Below are 17,746 nucleotides of genomic sequence, written 5' to 3'. Positions count from 1 at the left end.
GTGTGTGTGTGTGTGTGTGTGTGTGTGTGTGTGTGTGTTGCCCTCCTCAATTGTACCTCAGGTGTTTAGATGGGTTCTCTTACTGACACTGCAGCTGACAGATTTGGCTAGACAGGCCAGACAGACAGACCCAGTGATGCTCTCTGTGGCTTCCCATGCTACGGTTCCAGTTTTGTACCCCTCCACAGTTGGTGGGTCTTCTGCTCTGTCACCACAAGGTCTCTTACTGAGTCCGGAGCTAGGGCTGTCAGCCAGCAAACCCCAGTGATCCTCCTGTTTCTCCTGGGGCTACAGGTACAAGCGACCCATGCCCAGGTTTTTCTGTGGCTTTTGAGATCTGAACTCGGATCCTTTGTGTTTATGTAGCCAGTCCTCATCTTAGCCCTTGACATGTAATTCTTGGATACGTTAAGTCAGTTGTCACATTAATGTCTTCCCTTGTGTTTATTTTCCTGACTCTTAAATGGGATAAATGATTTGTCTTTCTTATTTTTATAAATGACTTAAGAAAAACAAAGCAAATAAAAAGAAGCAGTGTCTACCTTTAGCCCAGACCAATCTCCAACTCATTTATAATGGACAGTAATGAACCCATATATAGAAGCTGAAAGTATAAATACTTGAAATAAAATGTCACTCTTTCATTAGAATTATTTGCAACCTGGGCAAATTTTTCTTAAGATACCAAGAACGTGTACCATAAAGAAAAATGGTTAATTAGATTTCATCAAAATTAAAAGTGTTTGCTGTTCAAGATTCAGCTACTGAAAAGGCAAAGGGAATGTGCTGTCTGTGCCAGAGTGCCAGAATGTCCATAATACACAGGCAGCCCATAACTCAGACAGCAGCTCTGTCTAAGAGAGGTTAGAACAGACCATTTAAAAAAGATAAGTCATTTGATAAATAAATGGAAAGATATTTGGTATCATTAATATCATTAGTTAGGGGAATCCACATCAAAACAAAATTGTGTCTGATATGTGTTCTATACTATTCAGGGGGAAAGTCCTGTTATCTTAAGTAGTTGCTCATCTATTGTAAAAGTCATTGGCAACTACTTAGCTGTGGATGTTTGTTAACTTTTTATCTGCCCCTCCACCATCTGTTTCTTAATGATCTTTGTGAGTCAGCATACAAAATAGTGTGCAAATGTGAGAGATTGTGCTTATGAGGTCAGATTTCTCAGCTTTGTTCTACATGTAATGAAGCAGATTCTGAAGATTGGCGCTCATAATTTGCATTTCCATAGGAATTCTATGTGATTGGGTTCAAGTGGACCATAGTTTTTTTTGTTTTTTTTTTTTTAATACTGTGTCCAGATAGCACTTTCCCCACTCCCTGTTCTCACCCCCACTCCCCCATCCCTATCCCCACCCTGCTGTAATCTCAGCATTCAGGAGGCTCAGGTATGAAGAATAGAGATCTGGGGCTAGCCTGACTACAGAATAAGACCCTGTTACAAAGCCTTCCCCATACTGAGTCAGAGTACCTTTTGTTTAGTTAGTACTTGATTCTAAGCAGACATCTGTAGAATTCCTAACAACCCCTCAGGAACAAGAAAGTCCTGTAGATCTCATTTGGAAGTCACCTGCTTAACTTTAACCCAACTGGTAACCAAACAGTAGAGCTCATTTCTCCAGGATTTCATTGTTTTCTAGCTGGAAATCAGAAAAGTCAGCCTTTCTGTCTCTCCAGATCTGGAGGGTGGTATGATCCTGTGTACAAGAGAGAAAGACAGAGAGGGAGAGAAGGAAACACAGACAGAGACACAGGGAGTTTGTCTGTCTGGATGTTTATATGCACATGCGTACATGTGAAGGCCAGAGACAGCCACAGATGTTGTTTCTCAGGCATCACCCACCTTTTCTCTTCAAGGCAGGATCACCCACTGCCCTGTAGTTAGTCAGTTAGTCTAGGCTGATGGACCAGCAAGCCCCCTGCCATCTGTCTGTTCTCTGTCTACCTAGTATTGGTATCACAAGTGTGCTCCACCACGCTGGACTCTACTCATGTGGGTTTTGGAGTTCAGACTAAAGTCTTTGTGCTTGTAAGGCAAGCATTTTACTAAGATAGCTCCCTAGTCCTGCAAATAATTTTTCATAAAAATTTAGAAGACAATTGTATTGATAATTCAGAGCAAATAATTGCTGAAGAAAGTAAAAAAGCTATGACAACATCCTAGATTGGCTTGCATTGTAATTGACAAAGGGATATAAACCATTTTTCATATTGTCTATCCCTTCAATTTATTTTTTATCATTTCTAAACATTTGCACTCTGTTAGAAGAGTATTGTTGTGTCCGGCCAGCAGATCACAGCCTGGGTTCTAGCCTGGAAAGGCATTTTGGAAACCTGGAAGAGAAGAGGGGCTAGGCGGCGAGAGAAAAGAATGAAGCTAAGACAATATTCTGATCAAAGCTCAATTTTACTATTTCCAGACACTCAGTTATAAAGGAAGGGGGAGGGAACCCGATTTCCCGCCAAACAATCTCGGGGTCCAGTAGCAGGATGAACACGTGTGTGCCTCCAAGCAGCAAAGGCAGGGTCCAGCAGTAGGCGTGGCAGGACGAATGAGCAGGAAGCTCCACCCTTGAGCAAGCAGGTTCAAGCGGGTGGGGGAAGGGAGACCACAAGTATTATTGAGGAGTATCTTGTCGTAGACAAATAAACACGGTAGAATTGTTTTATCAGTTGCAGATACGTGACAGCTGTGTTACTACATTTTTAGTTTTTTAAAACAAGGCAGTATTTGTGCCTGTTTGTGCCGACCCACTTGAATGTATCCCTTGGCCGTGGCTCTGCTGTGGTTGTGAAAACACATCTGTGAAAGACTCACCTTCCACTCCACTCCTCCTTTCTCACCGTGACTGTCCTCAGTCCCAGTGACAGTGGCTGGCTGCTGCTCCTGCTGCGTTTACAGGAGGCTTGAGCACAGGGCACTAAAACCTCCAACTAAGGAGGTGCCTGCCAGGAAAGGAAGGGAGAGTGTCCCTTGCAGATGATTTGTCTACAGTGGTTGTCCAGGGTTTGGGCAGCACATATGGAGACAGTTAGAAAACTGAAGACAAGGCCCTGCAGCGGGACCAGAACTTGACAGGAAGGTCTTTTATATAAGCAGCCTCCTGGGTTTTTCTGTACTGCTTACTTAGCTCCATCTAGATAAGACACTGAATTTAAATGGTCCAAATGATGCTCTTCAACATCTTTCACGTAGCCCTTCTCCTTTTACTCTACTATTCACAGGTTGTTAAAATCTCTCAGTCATCCTTGGTTCCTCTCTCTTTCTCTCCTAGTCCCCAGTCAGTGTGACTGTCGTGCAAGTACCAGGCTTAGGAAGCAGCCACTGTCCCTTCCTCTGCTTGGGCTGCTGTAGCAACGCCCTGCTTCCCCCCTGAGTTTCTGTTCTTCACACTGCAGCCCACAAGTGCCCTGGTACACAACGCTGAATCCTGTGACTTCTTTGTTAAAGCACTGCTGTATTATTTAACTCTCCTCATTGTTGTCACAGAGTCCTTTACAAGAAACAACTTAAGGTATACAGTTGAGGAGACACAATCCTGTCATGGCAGAATTAAGAGGCAGCTGGCATTGCATCATCAAACAGCACAGAGTGAAAGGAAGCCAGGCCAGGTTACAAAACCACAAGGTCCAGCTCCAGTGGCCCGGTTCCTCCAGCACAGCTCGGCTTCCTGAAAGTTCCACAACAGTGCCACTAGCTGGGGATCAAGTGTTGAGACACATGAGCCTGTAGGGAACACACCGGAGAGGGTGTTTCTTACATTTGGAATAATAGCCACACTCCTCACTTGACCTCTCTCTCACCTTGCCCTTTCCTCTCCTCCTTTCACTCAGAGCTTTGCCACGCACATTCCCCTGTCCACCCTTGGTCTCCACCACCCTAGCTTTGGGGTGCCCTCCTCACTCTCTGGTTAACCTCCTGTGCTGGATTTGTGTGCTGTCACATTTGTGTCAAATGCATGGGCTTTGTTCTTTTCAGTCATGCCTACCACTTGAGAAGTATTCATGTGCAACTTTCAAGGCTTATTCTTGGTTCTGTGAGAGGAAGAACTATATCATGATCTCCTTTGTCCCTCTAACACTGAACATAGGTGTGTGTGTGTGTGTGTGTGTGTGTGTGTGTGTGTGTGGCTAGTGACTCACCATTGTGTCAGACATTACCTTTTCCTTTCCTTAACTTGGTATGGTTTTAGACTAGCTTAAGTTTGATGCTTAAAACACGTGAGCTAGGGCTGGGGAGTCAGTTAAGAGCACTTGTAAAGGAGCCGGGTTCAGTTGTTGCCACCCATATGGAGGCTCACCACCTCCTTGGGCACCAGGTACACATGTGGTGTACACACATACAGGAAGGCAAAACAGTCACACACACACAAAATAATAAATCTAAAAAAAACCAAACAGGTGTGCCAAACATGTCTTATTTTAAAGTAGCCAAGAATGCTGACATTCTATCATGGCTAAGGACAGCCGCCGCAGCTGTCTTACAAAGAACTGCACCTCTCCTCCTAGTGTCTGTAGTTTTGTCTTAGCACAGTGTGATCTTGAGATATGCTGTTCTTTCTTTCCTGTTTTTGTCATCTGTGTTCAGCATGCATATGTAGAAAGAAGGATGCTCAAATAGCCCAGAAGAAGGATGCTCCAGATCGGCCGAGATCAGAACACTGTGGAGCTGATTGCTTTCAGCTCAGTGGCCCAGTCAGCTTTTAGTGTATTTCCTGGATCTATTGAATGAAATTACATTGTTTGAAAACTTGAGTTCTTATGAATTGTGCACATGATGAGAATACAGTCGTCTTAGATTATGTCTTATTTCTTCAAACAAAAATATCAGAATTCATTTTGAAAGTTACTGTAGTGGCTGACTGCATTTCTAACTTCATGGTATCTAAGCATAAGACTTTAGATATGTAAGCACCACCTGCTCCCAAAAGATCCTTGATAATCTTACATTACATGTTGGGTCAGGATATCTGAGGCTTGCCATGCCAAATCCTATTTTGTTAAAAAGTTCTAGTAGCAAGTCAAGTAGACATGGTACTTGAATACTTAGACTAGAACATCAGTATAATGAAGTTCAATTCTTTGAAAGTCCCAGGCCCAGACTCCTTTTGACTTGGCCTTTGCCACTCAGTTGGAATGTGGTTGTAATTCTTCTTGTACCAACTTTGTGTAATTGTATTAACAATTTATCATATTGTGTCAAAAAAATCTAAGAAAAACATGTTAAACTATATTGTTACCAGTGATATAAATCAAGTAAATATTATTAGCCTATTGAGAAATTTCTGCTTTACATACCTTTCTGTAAAAATATTATTTTGTTCTTTTCTTTCCTCCTTGGTTGTTTGTTTTGTTTGAGGTAGGATTTTGCTCTGTAATGGAGGCTGGATTGAAAGGCATAGGCCTCCTACCTCTCTACCCCAAGTGCTGGCATCATAGGTTCTCAGAGTATCTTAGGTATCACTACATTAGCTTGTTTACTAAAACTCACTCACTGTTTCCTTCTAACTTAAAAGAATGAACTGCACATTCCCAATAGAGCACTGGGTTCTGTAATGTGTGTGTGTTTGTGTATGCAGGTTGCTCTTGTTTCTTGAGAGGCCAGAGGACAACCTTAGCTGTTGTTCCCAGGTACTATTCATCTTGTTTTTAAGACAGTCTCTCTCATTGGTCGGAAAGTTACCAGTCTGAACCAAGCTACCTAGAGAGCCTTAAGGACTTGCTGGCCGTGCTGCTGGCCTTGCTGCCTCTAAGCTTGCAGCCATACCCAGAGGTTTTTGGTTTTTGGTTTTGTTTGTTTTTTCAAGACAGGGTTTCTCTGTGTAGCCCTGGCTGTCCTGGAACTCACTCTGTAGACCAGGCTGGCCTCGAACTCAGAAATCGGCCTGCCTCTGCCTCCCGAGTGCTGGGATTACAGGCGTGGCCACCACGCCCGGCTTGGGTTTTGTTTTTAATGTGGTTTTTACTCAGCTGCTGTCCTCACACCAACTGAGCTGTCACTTTGTCCCAGATTCCTGTTCTCTTAAAATGCTTTCTTGTGACAGAAGTCAAGCATCCAACCATGATTTACAGAATTAAAGAGCTGCTTTTCACACTTTTTCTTTTTCTTTCCAGCATTTCTCTGTACCGGGGTAATTGCAGGCCCATACGATTCGAACCACCCATGCTGGATTTCCATGAGCAGTAAGTAACTTGGAGCTATAGGACAGTTTTACATGGATTTCTCCTGCCCTTTGCTGTATTAGCTGTGTGAGAAAGCTACAAACCTTAACAAAGCAAATGATGTTGAAGCCTTTGAAACTAGAATCTGCTAAGAATCTGCCATAACATAAACTTCGAAAGTCTGAACATTGCCCACACGCTACACCCTGGTTCAGAGGATCTCACCCAGCGTGAGAAGTGGTATTCACCTGGAAGCCTCATCTGATTAGCACTTTGTCTCTGGCATTTAAAGTCACCTTATTGATACTTTACATGATATGATGCTCTAAAGTGCATGTGTCAGCATGTCACCAGTAATATGGTCACTGACCTCGTGAAAGGTCACAGCTAGTGCCACAGATATATCTGAGCCAGTCGCCTTCTACTTAGGGACTCTGGATTCACGTATCTCAGGGACTCAAGGAAAGACAAGTGTTTGCCCTGTTGGGCTCAGTTGCAGTGGGTGATGGGGGCATCTTGCATCGTCACCTGGTACAGAAGAATTTTCAAAGGCTCAAGAGCAAGCTGTGAATTAGTGTCTGCACCAGGAGAGCATGTGGCCTAGGGTTTGGTTCTGTGCGTGTGTGCATTTGTTAGTGTGCTTTTCTCAGGTGTGGGTAGACTGCAAGTTTATCTTGATTTCTCACCAGTAACTTAAGCAGTTGCCTATACTATAAGCCTGTTCTAAATGGAGGTTAAATGTCATACATATTCTTGTGGATTTAATTACTCTTCTGCCCCTGGGAATATAAGTCCGTCCTTCCTTGCCTCCTTCCCTCCCTCCCTCCCTCCTGTACTACTACAGTAAGTTTCTAAGCAAAAAGGCCAAAGTTTCTGTTTTCAATTTTGAGACCGATAGGTAAATAGGTAGTAGATATTAGACTCTATATGCTTTGCTGGGTCAAAGTTTCTAGCTGTCTTACAGGGCCATGTCCTCTGCCAGGGAATCACTGTGTTCTACCTTCTTAGACGTTTTATTGTATCAGTGTTTTAGGTCTCTTCTGGCTAAGCAAACAAAGATTGGAGTGTTGGTTTGTCACCGGCAGCGTTTACTCAGCTGCTTTTGCTACGACACACACAGCAAGGTCAAGTGTCTTTTTCATAGTTTCAGATACAGAAATCGAATCTAGCATTTGTTTTTCTGAAGCGTGGCTGGGTAGTTTGCCTGAGAGTCAAAAGACACTTCGTAGCCTGTTTGTTTCTGATGATGGTATTCTTACAGAGGTGGTGAGTTGAGGGGCTTAGGCATGCAGAGAAAAGTGTGCGCACTTCAGAATCAGCCACTGTATAAGTAAAATTGACCTCTGTGGTATTTAGTTTTAAAGACCATAACGTTCAGATAGGGAATAAATGTTATATTGTTCTGAGACAGGTTTAAGTACTGTTAGGACGGTAAACCTCAGGAGGAGGTAGGCTCTCCCAGAGGTAGTTAAGGCTCAGGGTACCTACCTCTCCCACACAATACCTGCAGCAGTGTCAGGACGTGTCAGGAAGGCCTTTATCAACACCTTGATTATGAACCCCACCTCCCACCCCCTAGCTTTGCAGAACTAAAAGGAAGTAAGTTTATTTCTATGTATACATACATAAATATATATATACATACACACACACACACACACACACACACACATATATTTAAATCTCTGTGTGTGCCTATGCCATAGGCCCATGCAGACACAAAGAGAACATCGGATCCCCTGGAGCCTGAGTTAGAACGGACTGTGAGCCACCCAGTGTTGTTTCAGGATGCTGAACTCAGGTCCTTTGGAGAGAGGAAATGCTCTAAATCACTCACCTATCTCTCCAGCCCCAGTTCACACCCAGGGCCTTGTGTTACCACTGCATTGTGTGTGTGTGTGTGTGTGTGTGTGTGTGTGTGTGTGTGTGTACATCTCACAGGCCCAGAACTTCTGTTTATGGATTATGCAGTCTGTTACTGCAGCACAAAATGCACTAAGACAGATGCAGTGATAAGATGCAAGAACAGAGTTCTTAATTAACAGAGTTCTTAATTCAGTTACAGAATATATCACAATCTTCTTTTAAATGAAAAATATTTAGTGAAAAGGGGCTTGTATTTGGTGTTTATCAATATGGTTAATTTTTTTTTAAATAAAGGCTTTTCTTTCTCTAGTAAAATTACCTCTGAGTGTGTTCTTAAGCTAAATTGTTGAGCTCCATGCTGCACTGCCACTTTAGATAGTGTCAGTGCTGTTCTCAGGTGAGGACTGCACAGCACCAAAGCTGTAGTCATCATCAGTGACTGCTCTTGAAACTCGCTTGCAAAAGTCTTATCTATCATCTAGTTGTGTTTTCTCCATTGGTGGTTTGTGTGTGTGTGTGTGTTCATATGTGTAGCTAGAGATGGATGTCAGACGGCTGCGCTTGGTGTCTTCCTCCATTACTTCTAAACAGGAGGAATTCAACAGACTGGCTAGCCAGCAAGCTCCTGGGATCTGTCTGTCTCCTGGGATCACAGAGGTGTGCCATCACACCTGGCCTTTTACATAGGTACCGAGATCCTCATGCCTTCTCCCCAGCCTTTGGTTTCTTTATTGAGGGGATTTGTAAATTTCATTTCAAGGTTTAAACAAAAAACCTTCAGTTATAGAAAAATACCTGAACTGAAACTAAAAGTTCATGTCCTAATTATTTGTTTCTCAAATCTGATTAATGTCCTACCTCCAAAATAGCAGAAATTGGGATGAAGTTAAGCAAGATTCTGAAAAGGTTGATTTTCGTGTGTTTGGGAGACGTTAGCGTCTTTGCTTTCTGAATCATGTATTTCTTTAGGGAAGAATGGCCCCTCTTGCTTTCTTCCCCTAAGACACACAGTTGCACAGAAGAGTATTCAGGAGGTTGAAGCAGGATCAAAAGTTGAAGACCAAACTGAGGCCTGTCACAAAAGCCAGAGTAGTGAGGCGTGTTCTGCATGCTGTGACCCTTTATAGATAGATACCTCCTCCAGAGTCCGTCTGTTCATCCCTCAGAGCTGGAGAACGTTGCTAATCACTGTTATCAAACTGGAGTTCTGTTTATTGTGTTGAGTGGTATATAGTCACGGTAATAAATTTATAAACAAAATACTTATGAGGACAAGAACGAGAAGAACTGCCACAGTCTGACCACATAGAACTGTCGTCTCTTACGGCCTCCTGTGCATTTAATGTTACTGAGTCACAAAAGCACAACCACATTTTATAAACATACTATATTTTAACTTGCTTTTCAACTTAATATATTGTGAACTTTTTCTGTTTTTATGTGGTATTAGCATCAAGTTATATGGATATATTTGTTGAATTCGTTTGCTAATTTTATTTGTTTGCATATTTTGTTTTCGATCAGTGCTGAACCTGGTGTGTTACATACAATTCGACTCTTCCCTCAAGAGAGTTTCAATTAAAGGACATAAAGAATATTGAAGTTAACCTTTAATATCCTTTATAGCTAGAGAAGAATTTGATGCCATGAACTCGAGGCAGCTGGTGTGACAGTAAGGTCATCACTGACTGGAAAGGAAGCAGAGAGGCGTTCTTACTGAGACTGGCCCAGGTCATAGAGAAGCCAAAAACTCGTGAGCTAAGAGAAGCTTCAGCTTCCTGAATGTAGGTGGGAGGACAGATGAGCTTCAGCAGGGCACAAACAAGGCAGATAACACAGTGAGGAGAACTATTGGAAGCACAGGAAAGGGGCTAATCCTGAGGGCAGAGACCTGGTCTCTGGGCTCCAAAGGCAGAGGAGCAACACAAAGGAGCCGTGTGCTCTGTGTCTGGTGTTTGCACCCTCCAGCTCTCTACAGAGAACCTCCTCTTGGAGCTTGCGATGGTATGGGAAAGTGGAGGCTCTGCAGAGCAAGTAGGGCACAAGGGAGAGCAGAGCAGCAGGAGTAGGATGCTGCCAGGCTGCCCAGCCCATTACCCACCAGGTGAGTGGACAGCAAGAAGACATCACAGAGGATCCCACTAGAACCACAATGTGCTGGCTCTCTCTATGCTCAGAGGTTTTGGCACTGGATCAGTGAGAAAGACAAGACTAGTGGATTTAATCCACTGAGTGTATATTATCTTATTACATTTTCTTAAATTGCCTAACACATTGCTTTTCCATTATTCAAAACATCTAGCCTAAGAACATTAAATGGAGTGTGTTTTATTTCATAAAGATGGAACTGGGGTTACAGAAGATAGGGTTTTTTGTGGGCCAGTGGGGAAACATGCATAATGGAGTTCATTTAAAAATCAGAACTTGCTGGGAATCTTAAACATGTGTGCGTATATGTTTAGCTGTTTGTTTGGGCAAATGAGAGGTTTGGCTTACTGTGTGGGAACTGGTTAAGCACACACTGAGGGAGATTGGGAATAGCTGGAACTGTGAGGCACGTGGAACATCTTTTTCAGGCAGTCAGCAGGGGGTCCTGAGCTAGAGAGTACAGTTGAAAGTCCAGTTGGCTTGAGTAAAGGGCCTAAACTGTTCATGAAAGAAAGGACTTCCCGAGTATTAACAGACCCACCTAGAATGAGCTCCCTTTGATGGAAGGCAGCTGATTGGGATTTAATTACACCTGCAGAATCTCTCCCAGAAACACCTACATTGCAATAGCTTGGGAAGGTCTGCTTGCTACAGAATAGCTGCTGGCTCTCTTCCTATCTTCAGTCCGCAGCAGACTTTCAGAAGTGTCTGTACTCTTGAGCTCTCATGAATGAGAAATGCACTAAAAAGGCATCCTGGGGACTGTAATTTAGACCAGCCTGGGTGTTAGCATCCAGCCACTGTAGGGATGTAGACATCAAAATTCCTAAACTTAGTGCTCTTGTCTCAAAAAACGGATGCTCTTTTGCTTAAAATACTTTGTTTGGCAGTGTAGAGCCAGGTTCTCAGGAGACAAAAGTAGCTTCATGACAAGTAAGAGTTATATTTTCACGATAGAAAGTTATTCCTAAATGAACAAAACCATCCAGGATCTAAAAATGGAACTAGAAACAATAAAACAACAAAGGGAGACAACCCTGGAGTTAAAAAACCTAGGAAAGAGATCAGGAGTCATAGATGCAAGCATCACCAACAGAATACAAGAGATAGAAGAGAGAATCTCAGGTGCAGAAGATACCATAGAAAACATTGACACAACAGTGAAAGAAAACACAAAAAGCAAAAAGCTCCTAACCTAAAACATCCAGGAAATCTAGGATACAACGAGAAGACCAAACCTAAGATTAATAGGTATAGACCAGAGTGAAGATTCCCAACTTCTCAACTTCAAGGGCCAGTAAATATCTTCAACAAAATTATAGAAGAAAACTTCCCTAACCTAAAGAAAGAGATGCCCATGAACATACAGGAAGCCTACAGAACTCCAAATAGACTGGACCAGAAAAGAAATTCCTCCAGTCACATAATAATCAAGACACCAACTGCACTAAACAAAGAAAGAATTTTAAAAGCAGTAAGGGAAAAAGGCCAAGTAACAAACATATAAAGGTAGACCTATCAGAATTACACCAGACTTCTCACCAGAGACTATGAAAGCTAGAAGATCCTGGGCAGATGTCATACAGACCCTAAGAGAACACAAATGCCAACCCAGGTTACTATACCCAGCAAAACTCTCAATCACCATAGATGGAGAAAACAAGATATTCTATGAAAAAAACAAATTATACAATATCTTTCCACAAATCCAGCCCTAATAATAGATGGAAAACTCCAACACAAGGAGTGAAACTACACCCTAGAAGAAACAAGAAAGTAATCTTTCAACAAACCTACACAAACATAATTCCACCTCTAACAAGAAAATTAACAGGAAGTAACAACCACTTTTCCTTAATATCTCTTAATATGAAAATTAATATTACCAACATATCCTAATTGATTGAAATTCAAAAATATGAGGGATTAAAAATTTGTTGGCTGTCATGCATTGGTCTTTCTAACTTGATAACTGGAGAAATAAGTCCAATATTGCACAATCCATATACACTTTCTGCTTGTTTGTATGTGACAGTGTCTTGCTGTGTACCACATAATGGTCTTGAAATCACGCTCTCCTATCTCAGCCTCTCTATTAGTAGAATTGTTTATTTGATGTTTTTACAATATACTGTGGTTTTCAGAACAGCTTATATGTTTCAAAATTATTTATACAGCCAAAAGAAGTATAGACAATTATATTGGGAGATGGCTTGTAAGAGAACAACAAAGAGTGAGACTGAATGTTTTGCTTGATATTTATAATTACTGTATCAATTTTGAAGAAGAGGACCTTATAATTTACTCTTTTTCTGAGATGAATGATTTTCAAAATCATCACACCCAATGACCCAGAATCTTACCCTCACCTAACGTCTATGTCGCCCTCCAAGCAGAGCCATTGTTCATTGAAACAGTTGATGAATGACTTCATGGATAGACCATCTTAATACACACACCATTTCTTAAATGAATATAACCTGTTCCCTGCAGGCTGTGAATGACAGCAATCACTCAAGTCAAATAGCTTTGACCATAGCAGGAAATCTGTATCCAAACATCATGCATACAATTCATTCCTTGGCACAGCAGGACTGTCAACTCTTAGCTACAATGGAGGTAGAATTCTTTCGTGATGTGAGGGACATTGAAGTACATTGTAATAAAATGAACTCCAATGTCTAAAAATTGTTCTCATTTTTGGTTTGTAACACAGTAAGAGCCAAGATTTTAAGCTCTACTAAAAACAAAACAAACAAACAAACAAACAAAAAGGCCTTATCTACTTCTGTTCATTTAATAACATGTCCATAATTTTTAAGATTGGTATAAAATATATTGTGTTGAATATAATTAAAAAGATAAAGAAAGAGAGAAAAGAAAAAATATTATAAAAAAGATTATTAAAATAAAAGAGAGAGGAAAAAGTTATTCCTAAGTGGCTTCAGGAAGTAGACAGTTACTATACTAGTTCATGTCCTCTTTGAGTTAGGGTTTTTCCTCTACTCATAGAAACATAGACATTGTTAGTTAATCAGCATTTTTCCCGCATTGATGTATTTTCTTTCTGCCTCCAAACACTCGTGCATTTCTTCAGTGGGTGCTAAGTGGGAAGCATGAGGTCAGAGCACCACTGTGGAAGAGCTGCTGTAGGTACCTGCCTGTTGCCTGAGGACACCTGCCTACCTCTAGCAACCCACCCATGTTGTTATAAGTGTTAAGCTTTCTTTTCAGTTGTTCAACCCGTGGGCAAAGTGAGCATGTCCCTGGCTCAGGAGCAAATTCTGTTTAAGTTGGATATAACATTTCCATTCTCATTTAGGGCCAGTTTACAGAGAGATATAACCCAGCCTAGCTAGGGGTATGAGGACGCATGTAAGGGAATTCTGGGGGAGGATTTTTTCCCTCTATACTCTTCAGTGTATAGAAGTCCGCTCTTCCAGGCTAGGTATGGGATTGGTGGCACAGTGTTGTGGCAGCCATCCTGTTACCTGCCAGCGAGCAGTACTTAGCAGGATAGAGGTAGCATGTTGTGTCTCCCAGCAGGAAAATGCAAGGGTGTGTTCCCTGGGCAGCAGGCTGCCATACTGAGCTCACAAACCCCGGGGTTGGTGACTGCGCTGGCTTGGGGCCTTTAGTTAGGACATCAGTTTTGTGTCCTTGGTACTTTGTGGAGTACATGGCCCCCTTCCTCCTGCCCCTTCTGTTGTCTGCAGGCAGCCTTGTGAGCACACATCTACATATTCACCCTATCTGAAGCCTGCTGGGGCACCTTTCCCTGATCTTTCATAGCTTTGGTACAAGCCTGTGATTCCCAGTCTATGGCCCCATTCCTCGCCACTGAGGCATCTGAGTACTTCCTGTCCCTTGGCACACTCATGTCTCTTCTGTCAGTCTGGAGAAAGGTTTTATCAAGTTTATGTACGCTCTCCTACATTCCTCCTCTTGGCTCAGGCCCTTGTTAGTTGAAAACTAAGACTGTCTCTACATAGATGGCATTTACTGACTTATCATCCATGCTGTCAACAAATTATAATGTTAAAATTTGATCATGAGGCCAGGGAGATGGCTCAGTGGGTAAAAGCATCTACTGCCATGCCTGATGCCTAAGTTCAATTTCTGCTATCCACATGGTGGAAGGAGAGAACTGACTCCCAAAGTTGTCCTCTGACCTCTACCCTCATACTTACAGACAGCATGCCCTCGTGTACACACACACACACACACACACACACACACATACACACACACGGAAGGGGAGTAATAAATAAAATTTTTATAAACTTGATCACATTATTATCCTCCCATAAAAAAGTCCTTTAATGGTTCCTCTTGTCTTATGATAAATGCTAATGGTCTTCATTTCTTATTCCACATATATAGAAAGCTACAGACTGTTTCCTGAAGTCAGTGTGATCTTTCTAACTCTGGGCATGTTCTACATACTTTGAAAATAATCTCCCTCTTTTGTTTTTGAGAGAGAGAGAGAGAGAGAGAATGAATATGAGAATGAATACATGGGCACATGAGTGCAGTGCCTGTGGAATTTAGAGATAAGATCTGTGGAGCTGGAGTTGCAGGCACTTGTGAACCATCTGGCATAGTTGCTAGAAACCAAACTCTAGTCCTCTGGAAGCAGTAAATGCTCTTAACTATTGAGCCATCTCTCCAGGCACACTAAATGCAGGGTTTCTTACACATAGAAAGAAAACAAATTATGATCGTACACTGAACAGGGGTAGCAGCTATCCATTTTTTTTTACGCATGTTTGTGTGTGTGTGTGTTTAGGTGTGTGTGTTTGTGTGTGTGTGTGTGTGTGTGTGTGTGTGTGTGTTTAGGTAGGTCAAAGAACAACTTGTGGGGATTTGACTCTTTCCTTCCACCATGTAAGTTTAAAGAGTTCTCCCACCCTATATTTCTTAAACAAAGGATTCTGTCACTGAACCTGAAGCACATCCATTCAGCTAGATGGTTGGCCAGATAACCTCCGGGTCCTCTATGTTTCTACCTCCTTAACTGTATATGCCCAGGTTTTATGTAGATGTTGGGGTTCACATTCAGGTCCTCATTCTTGAACAGCAGATGCAAGCCATCTTCCCAGGCCCTTGTAGTTTTATAAGCCGTCTGAAAGCAACAGGCACCGTGATTCAGTCATATTTTTAGTTATCATTTCCATATATTTAGAGAATAAGAAAATTGGCATTTAGTGTAGATGGCCTATAGTACTTCTGCTTCAATCAGTGTTGTAATTGTTTGATTGTAAATGAGAGAACACTGACTGAAACTCCTTAAGGCAAAAAAATAAGACTGATTCAGCCACCATAACAGACAGGTAGGCCCACATTACCTAAGGCTGCCAGGACTCCTGTGTCCTCACTTGCTCACTCTCTCTCGTTCTCTCAGTACCAATGCAGTTTCCCTACAAGGATGGGAACAGCCCTGCTGACTGTTTCCTCTCTACCTTCTGTAGCCTTCTTTCTCTCTAATCTAAAACATCTTAGCAGAGAACAGTGGTCACCCCAGGTGGATTCATTGTCCAATTCCTGAAGCAGCTGTGTTAAGAAGTATATATCAGTGAATGTAATGCTATTCCTAGTTTGTCAGTTTCATCAAGAGAGAAATCGATTATAGCTGGGCGTGGTGGTGCACGCCTTTAATCCCAGCACTCGGGAGGCAGAGGCAGGTGTATTTCTGAGTTTGAGGCCAGCCTGGTCTACAAAGTGAGTTCCAGGAGAGTCAGGCCTATACAGAGAAACCCTGTCTCGGGAGAGAGAGAGAGAGAGAGAGAGAGAGAGAGAGAGAGAGAGAGAGAGAGAGAGAGAGCGCTTTCCTGGGAAGTCTTTAGTGTTCCCTTAGCTTCTCATATGCCTGATGACCAGTCAGTAGAGGTCAGCCCTGTTGCTCAAAACAACCTTCGCAGCTTGCCATGCACAGGTAGACATGGTCTTCTCTCTGTTTCCATGGTATCTTCCCAGCTACACAGAGGTGGGATGGATCACCACCTAAAATTGAGTTTGAATATCCAGACTGATGCTGCCACACACAGACATACCCCAGAGGGTATACAATGTACATCATGCAGGTAGTTGATCCATTTAGGATGGGGTTCCTATCCTGACTTCCTTTGGTAATGTGGAAACATAAGCTGAATAAGCTCCTTCCTCCCCAAGTTGCTTTTATGGTGTTTGATCACAGCAATAGAAACCTAAACTAAGATATGTACTCCTAAGTAACATAGCCTCCCCTTTTCTTTATTTTGTGTGTTTTTTAATTTGCTTTCTGGAATTGGGTTTGAAGCTGGAACTTTGCAAACATTCAGCTTACTCTCTCTCCACCTTGACCAGCCTGGAATCCCTTAAATGTGCTTAGAACACTTACATTATATTCACAGCTGTCCTCTAATGACTGGCTGGCCAGGGCTGTGCCTGCCTCTGCTCCCCAGAGTTATAAAGAGGCTAGGCCTGCGTAGCCAAAGCCCAGAATGAGATCCAGGACCAGAGTACAATGTCTAGTGACTTCATATGACCTCATATCACTGTAAAGCTTAAAAAGGAAATGTCATTCTGGCCAGCACAAGTTACGACATCTGTCTACACTAACACAATGAAGCTCTCTGGAGAAACCACAGTAGGCCTTCAGCAAGGCTGAGAGCGCAAACAAAGGAAACCAGCTCAGCTTTTACTGGGTTCCCAGTGAGGCTGGTAGAGGCAGAAGTTTAGAATCTTGGTTGTCATAGCCACGAGGAAGCAGAGGGCCTTTCTGTCCCCTGCTCAGATGTACTGGGAAGGGAATGTTGTGGGGTGGAGTGTCAGCATGGCTTGAGAACTGCTAGCAGTGTGGGCTGTGCTGGAGCACTCCTTGCTGCTCTCTAGGAAACCTGGTCCTGACTGTCCTCATCTCTGTGCTCACTCACCTCTATTAATGATGGGCTAACACGCATTTCAGAGCACACATGTAAAATTAGCATTCTGAAGAAATGGGCCGTTGTTTAAAAAAGACTTTTGTGTGTCTTTGCCTGTATATATATTTATACCACGTGTATGACTGGTACTTGAAGAGGTCAAAAGAAGGCATTGGATCCCCGAAGCCACAGCCAATTATGAGCTACTATGAATCCAAGTCCCCTGCAAAAGCAGCAAGTGTTCTTAACCAGGCCCCCCAAATAGGTTTTTCTTGGCTTTCTTTTTAAATTAACTTTGTCTTTAATGTTTAATTTCTACTTCACCCTCTCTCCCTGGTATCTTCCCAGCTACCCAGAGGTGGGATGGATCACCCTGCCCAGTTTCCAGATGACACTCTGCCACGATTTGGGTACTCGCAACCTCCCTTTCTTCCCTCCCCCAAATTATTTATGCCAGTGTTCCTGAGTGTTTTCTGTTTCCATAACAACATCTTTCTCTCAGACATTTATTGCAAGCAGTAAACGATGTTTGGGGTAAAAACTGGTTCACTGCATTCTTTGGTTCATATAATTATTAGGTGCAGAAAAATTGGCTTCAGATCTTCAGTTTAAAATGAGTGCATGAAAGCTTTTTCACCCTCATTGCTTTC

General features: G+C 42.5%; 1 protein-coding gene across 3 annotated transcripts in view; it reads left to right on the top strand.

Moving 5' to 3' along the window:
* Tmem131 (transmembrane protein 131) overlaps positions 1-17,746 on the top strand; it is a 149,473-nt gene that overhangs the window by 61,875 nt on the left and 69,852 nt on the right. For all 3 annotated transcript variants that reach the window (XM_021159927.2, XM_021159947.2, XM_021159938.2), the window contains exon 4: positions 6,133-6,201. In XM_021159927.2, the coding sequence (XP_021015586.1) occupies positions 6,133-6,201 (69 nt within the window). The remainder of the gene's footprint in view (positions 1-6,132; positions 6,202-17,746) is intronic.

This window comes from Mus caroli, chromosome 1 (assembly GCF_900094665.2).
Source record: "Mus caroli chromosome 1, CAROLI_EIJ_v1.1, whole genome shotgun sequence".
Classification (NCBI taxonomy): Eukaryota; Metazoa; Chordata; class Mammalia; order Rodentia; family Muridae; genus Mus; species Mus caroli.
This window is presented reverse-complemented; position numbering and strand designations above follow the sequence as displayed.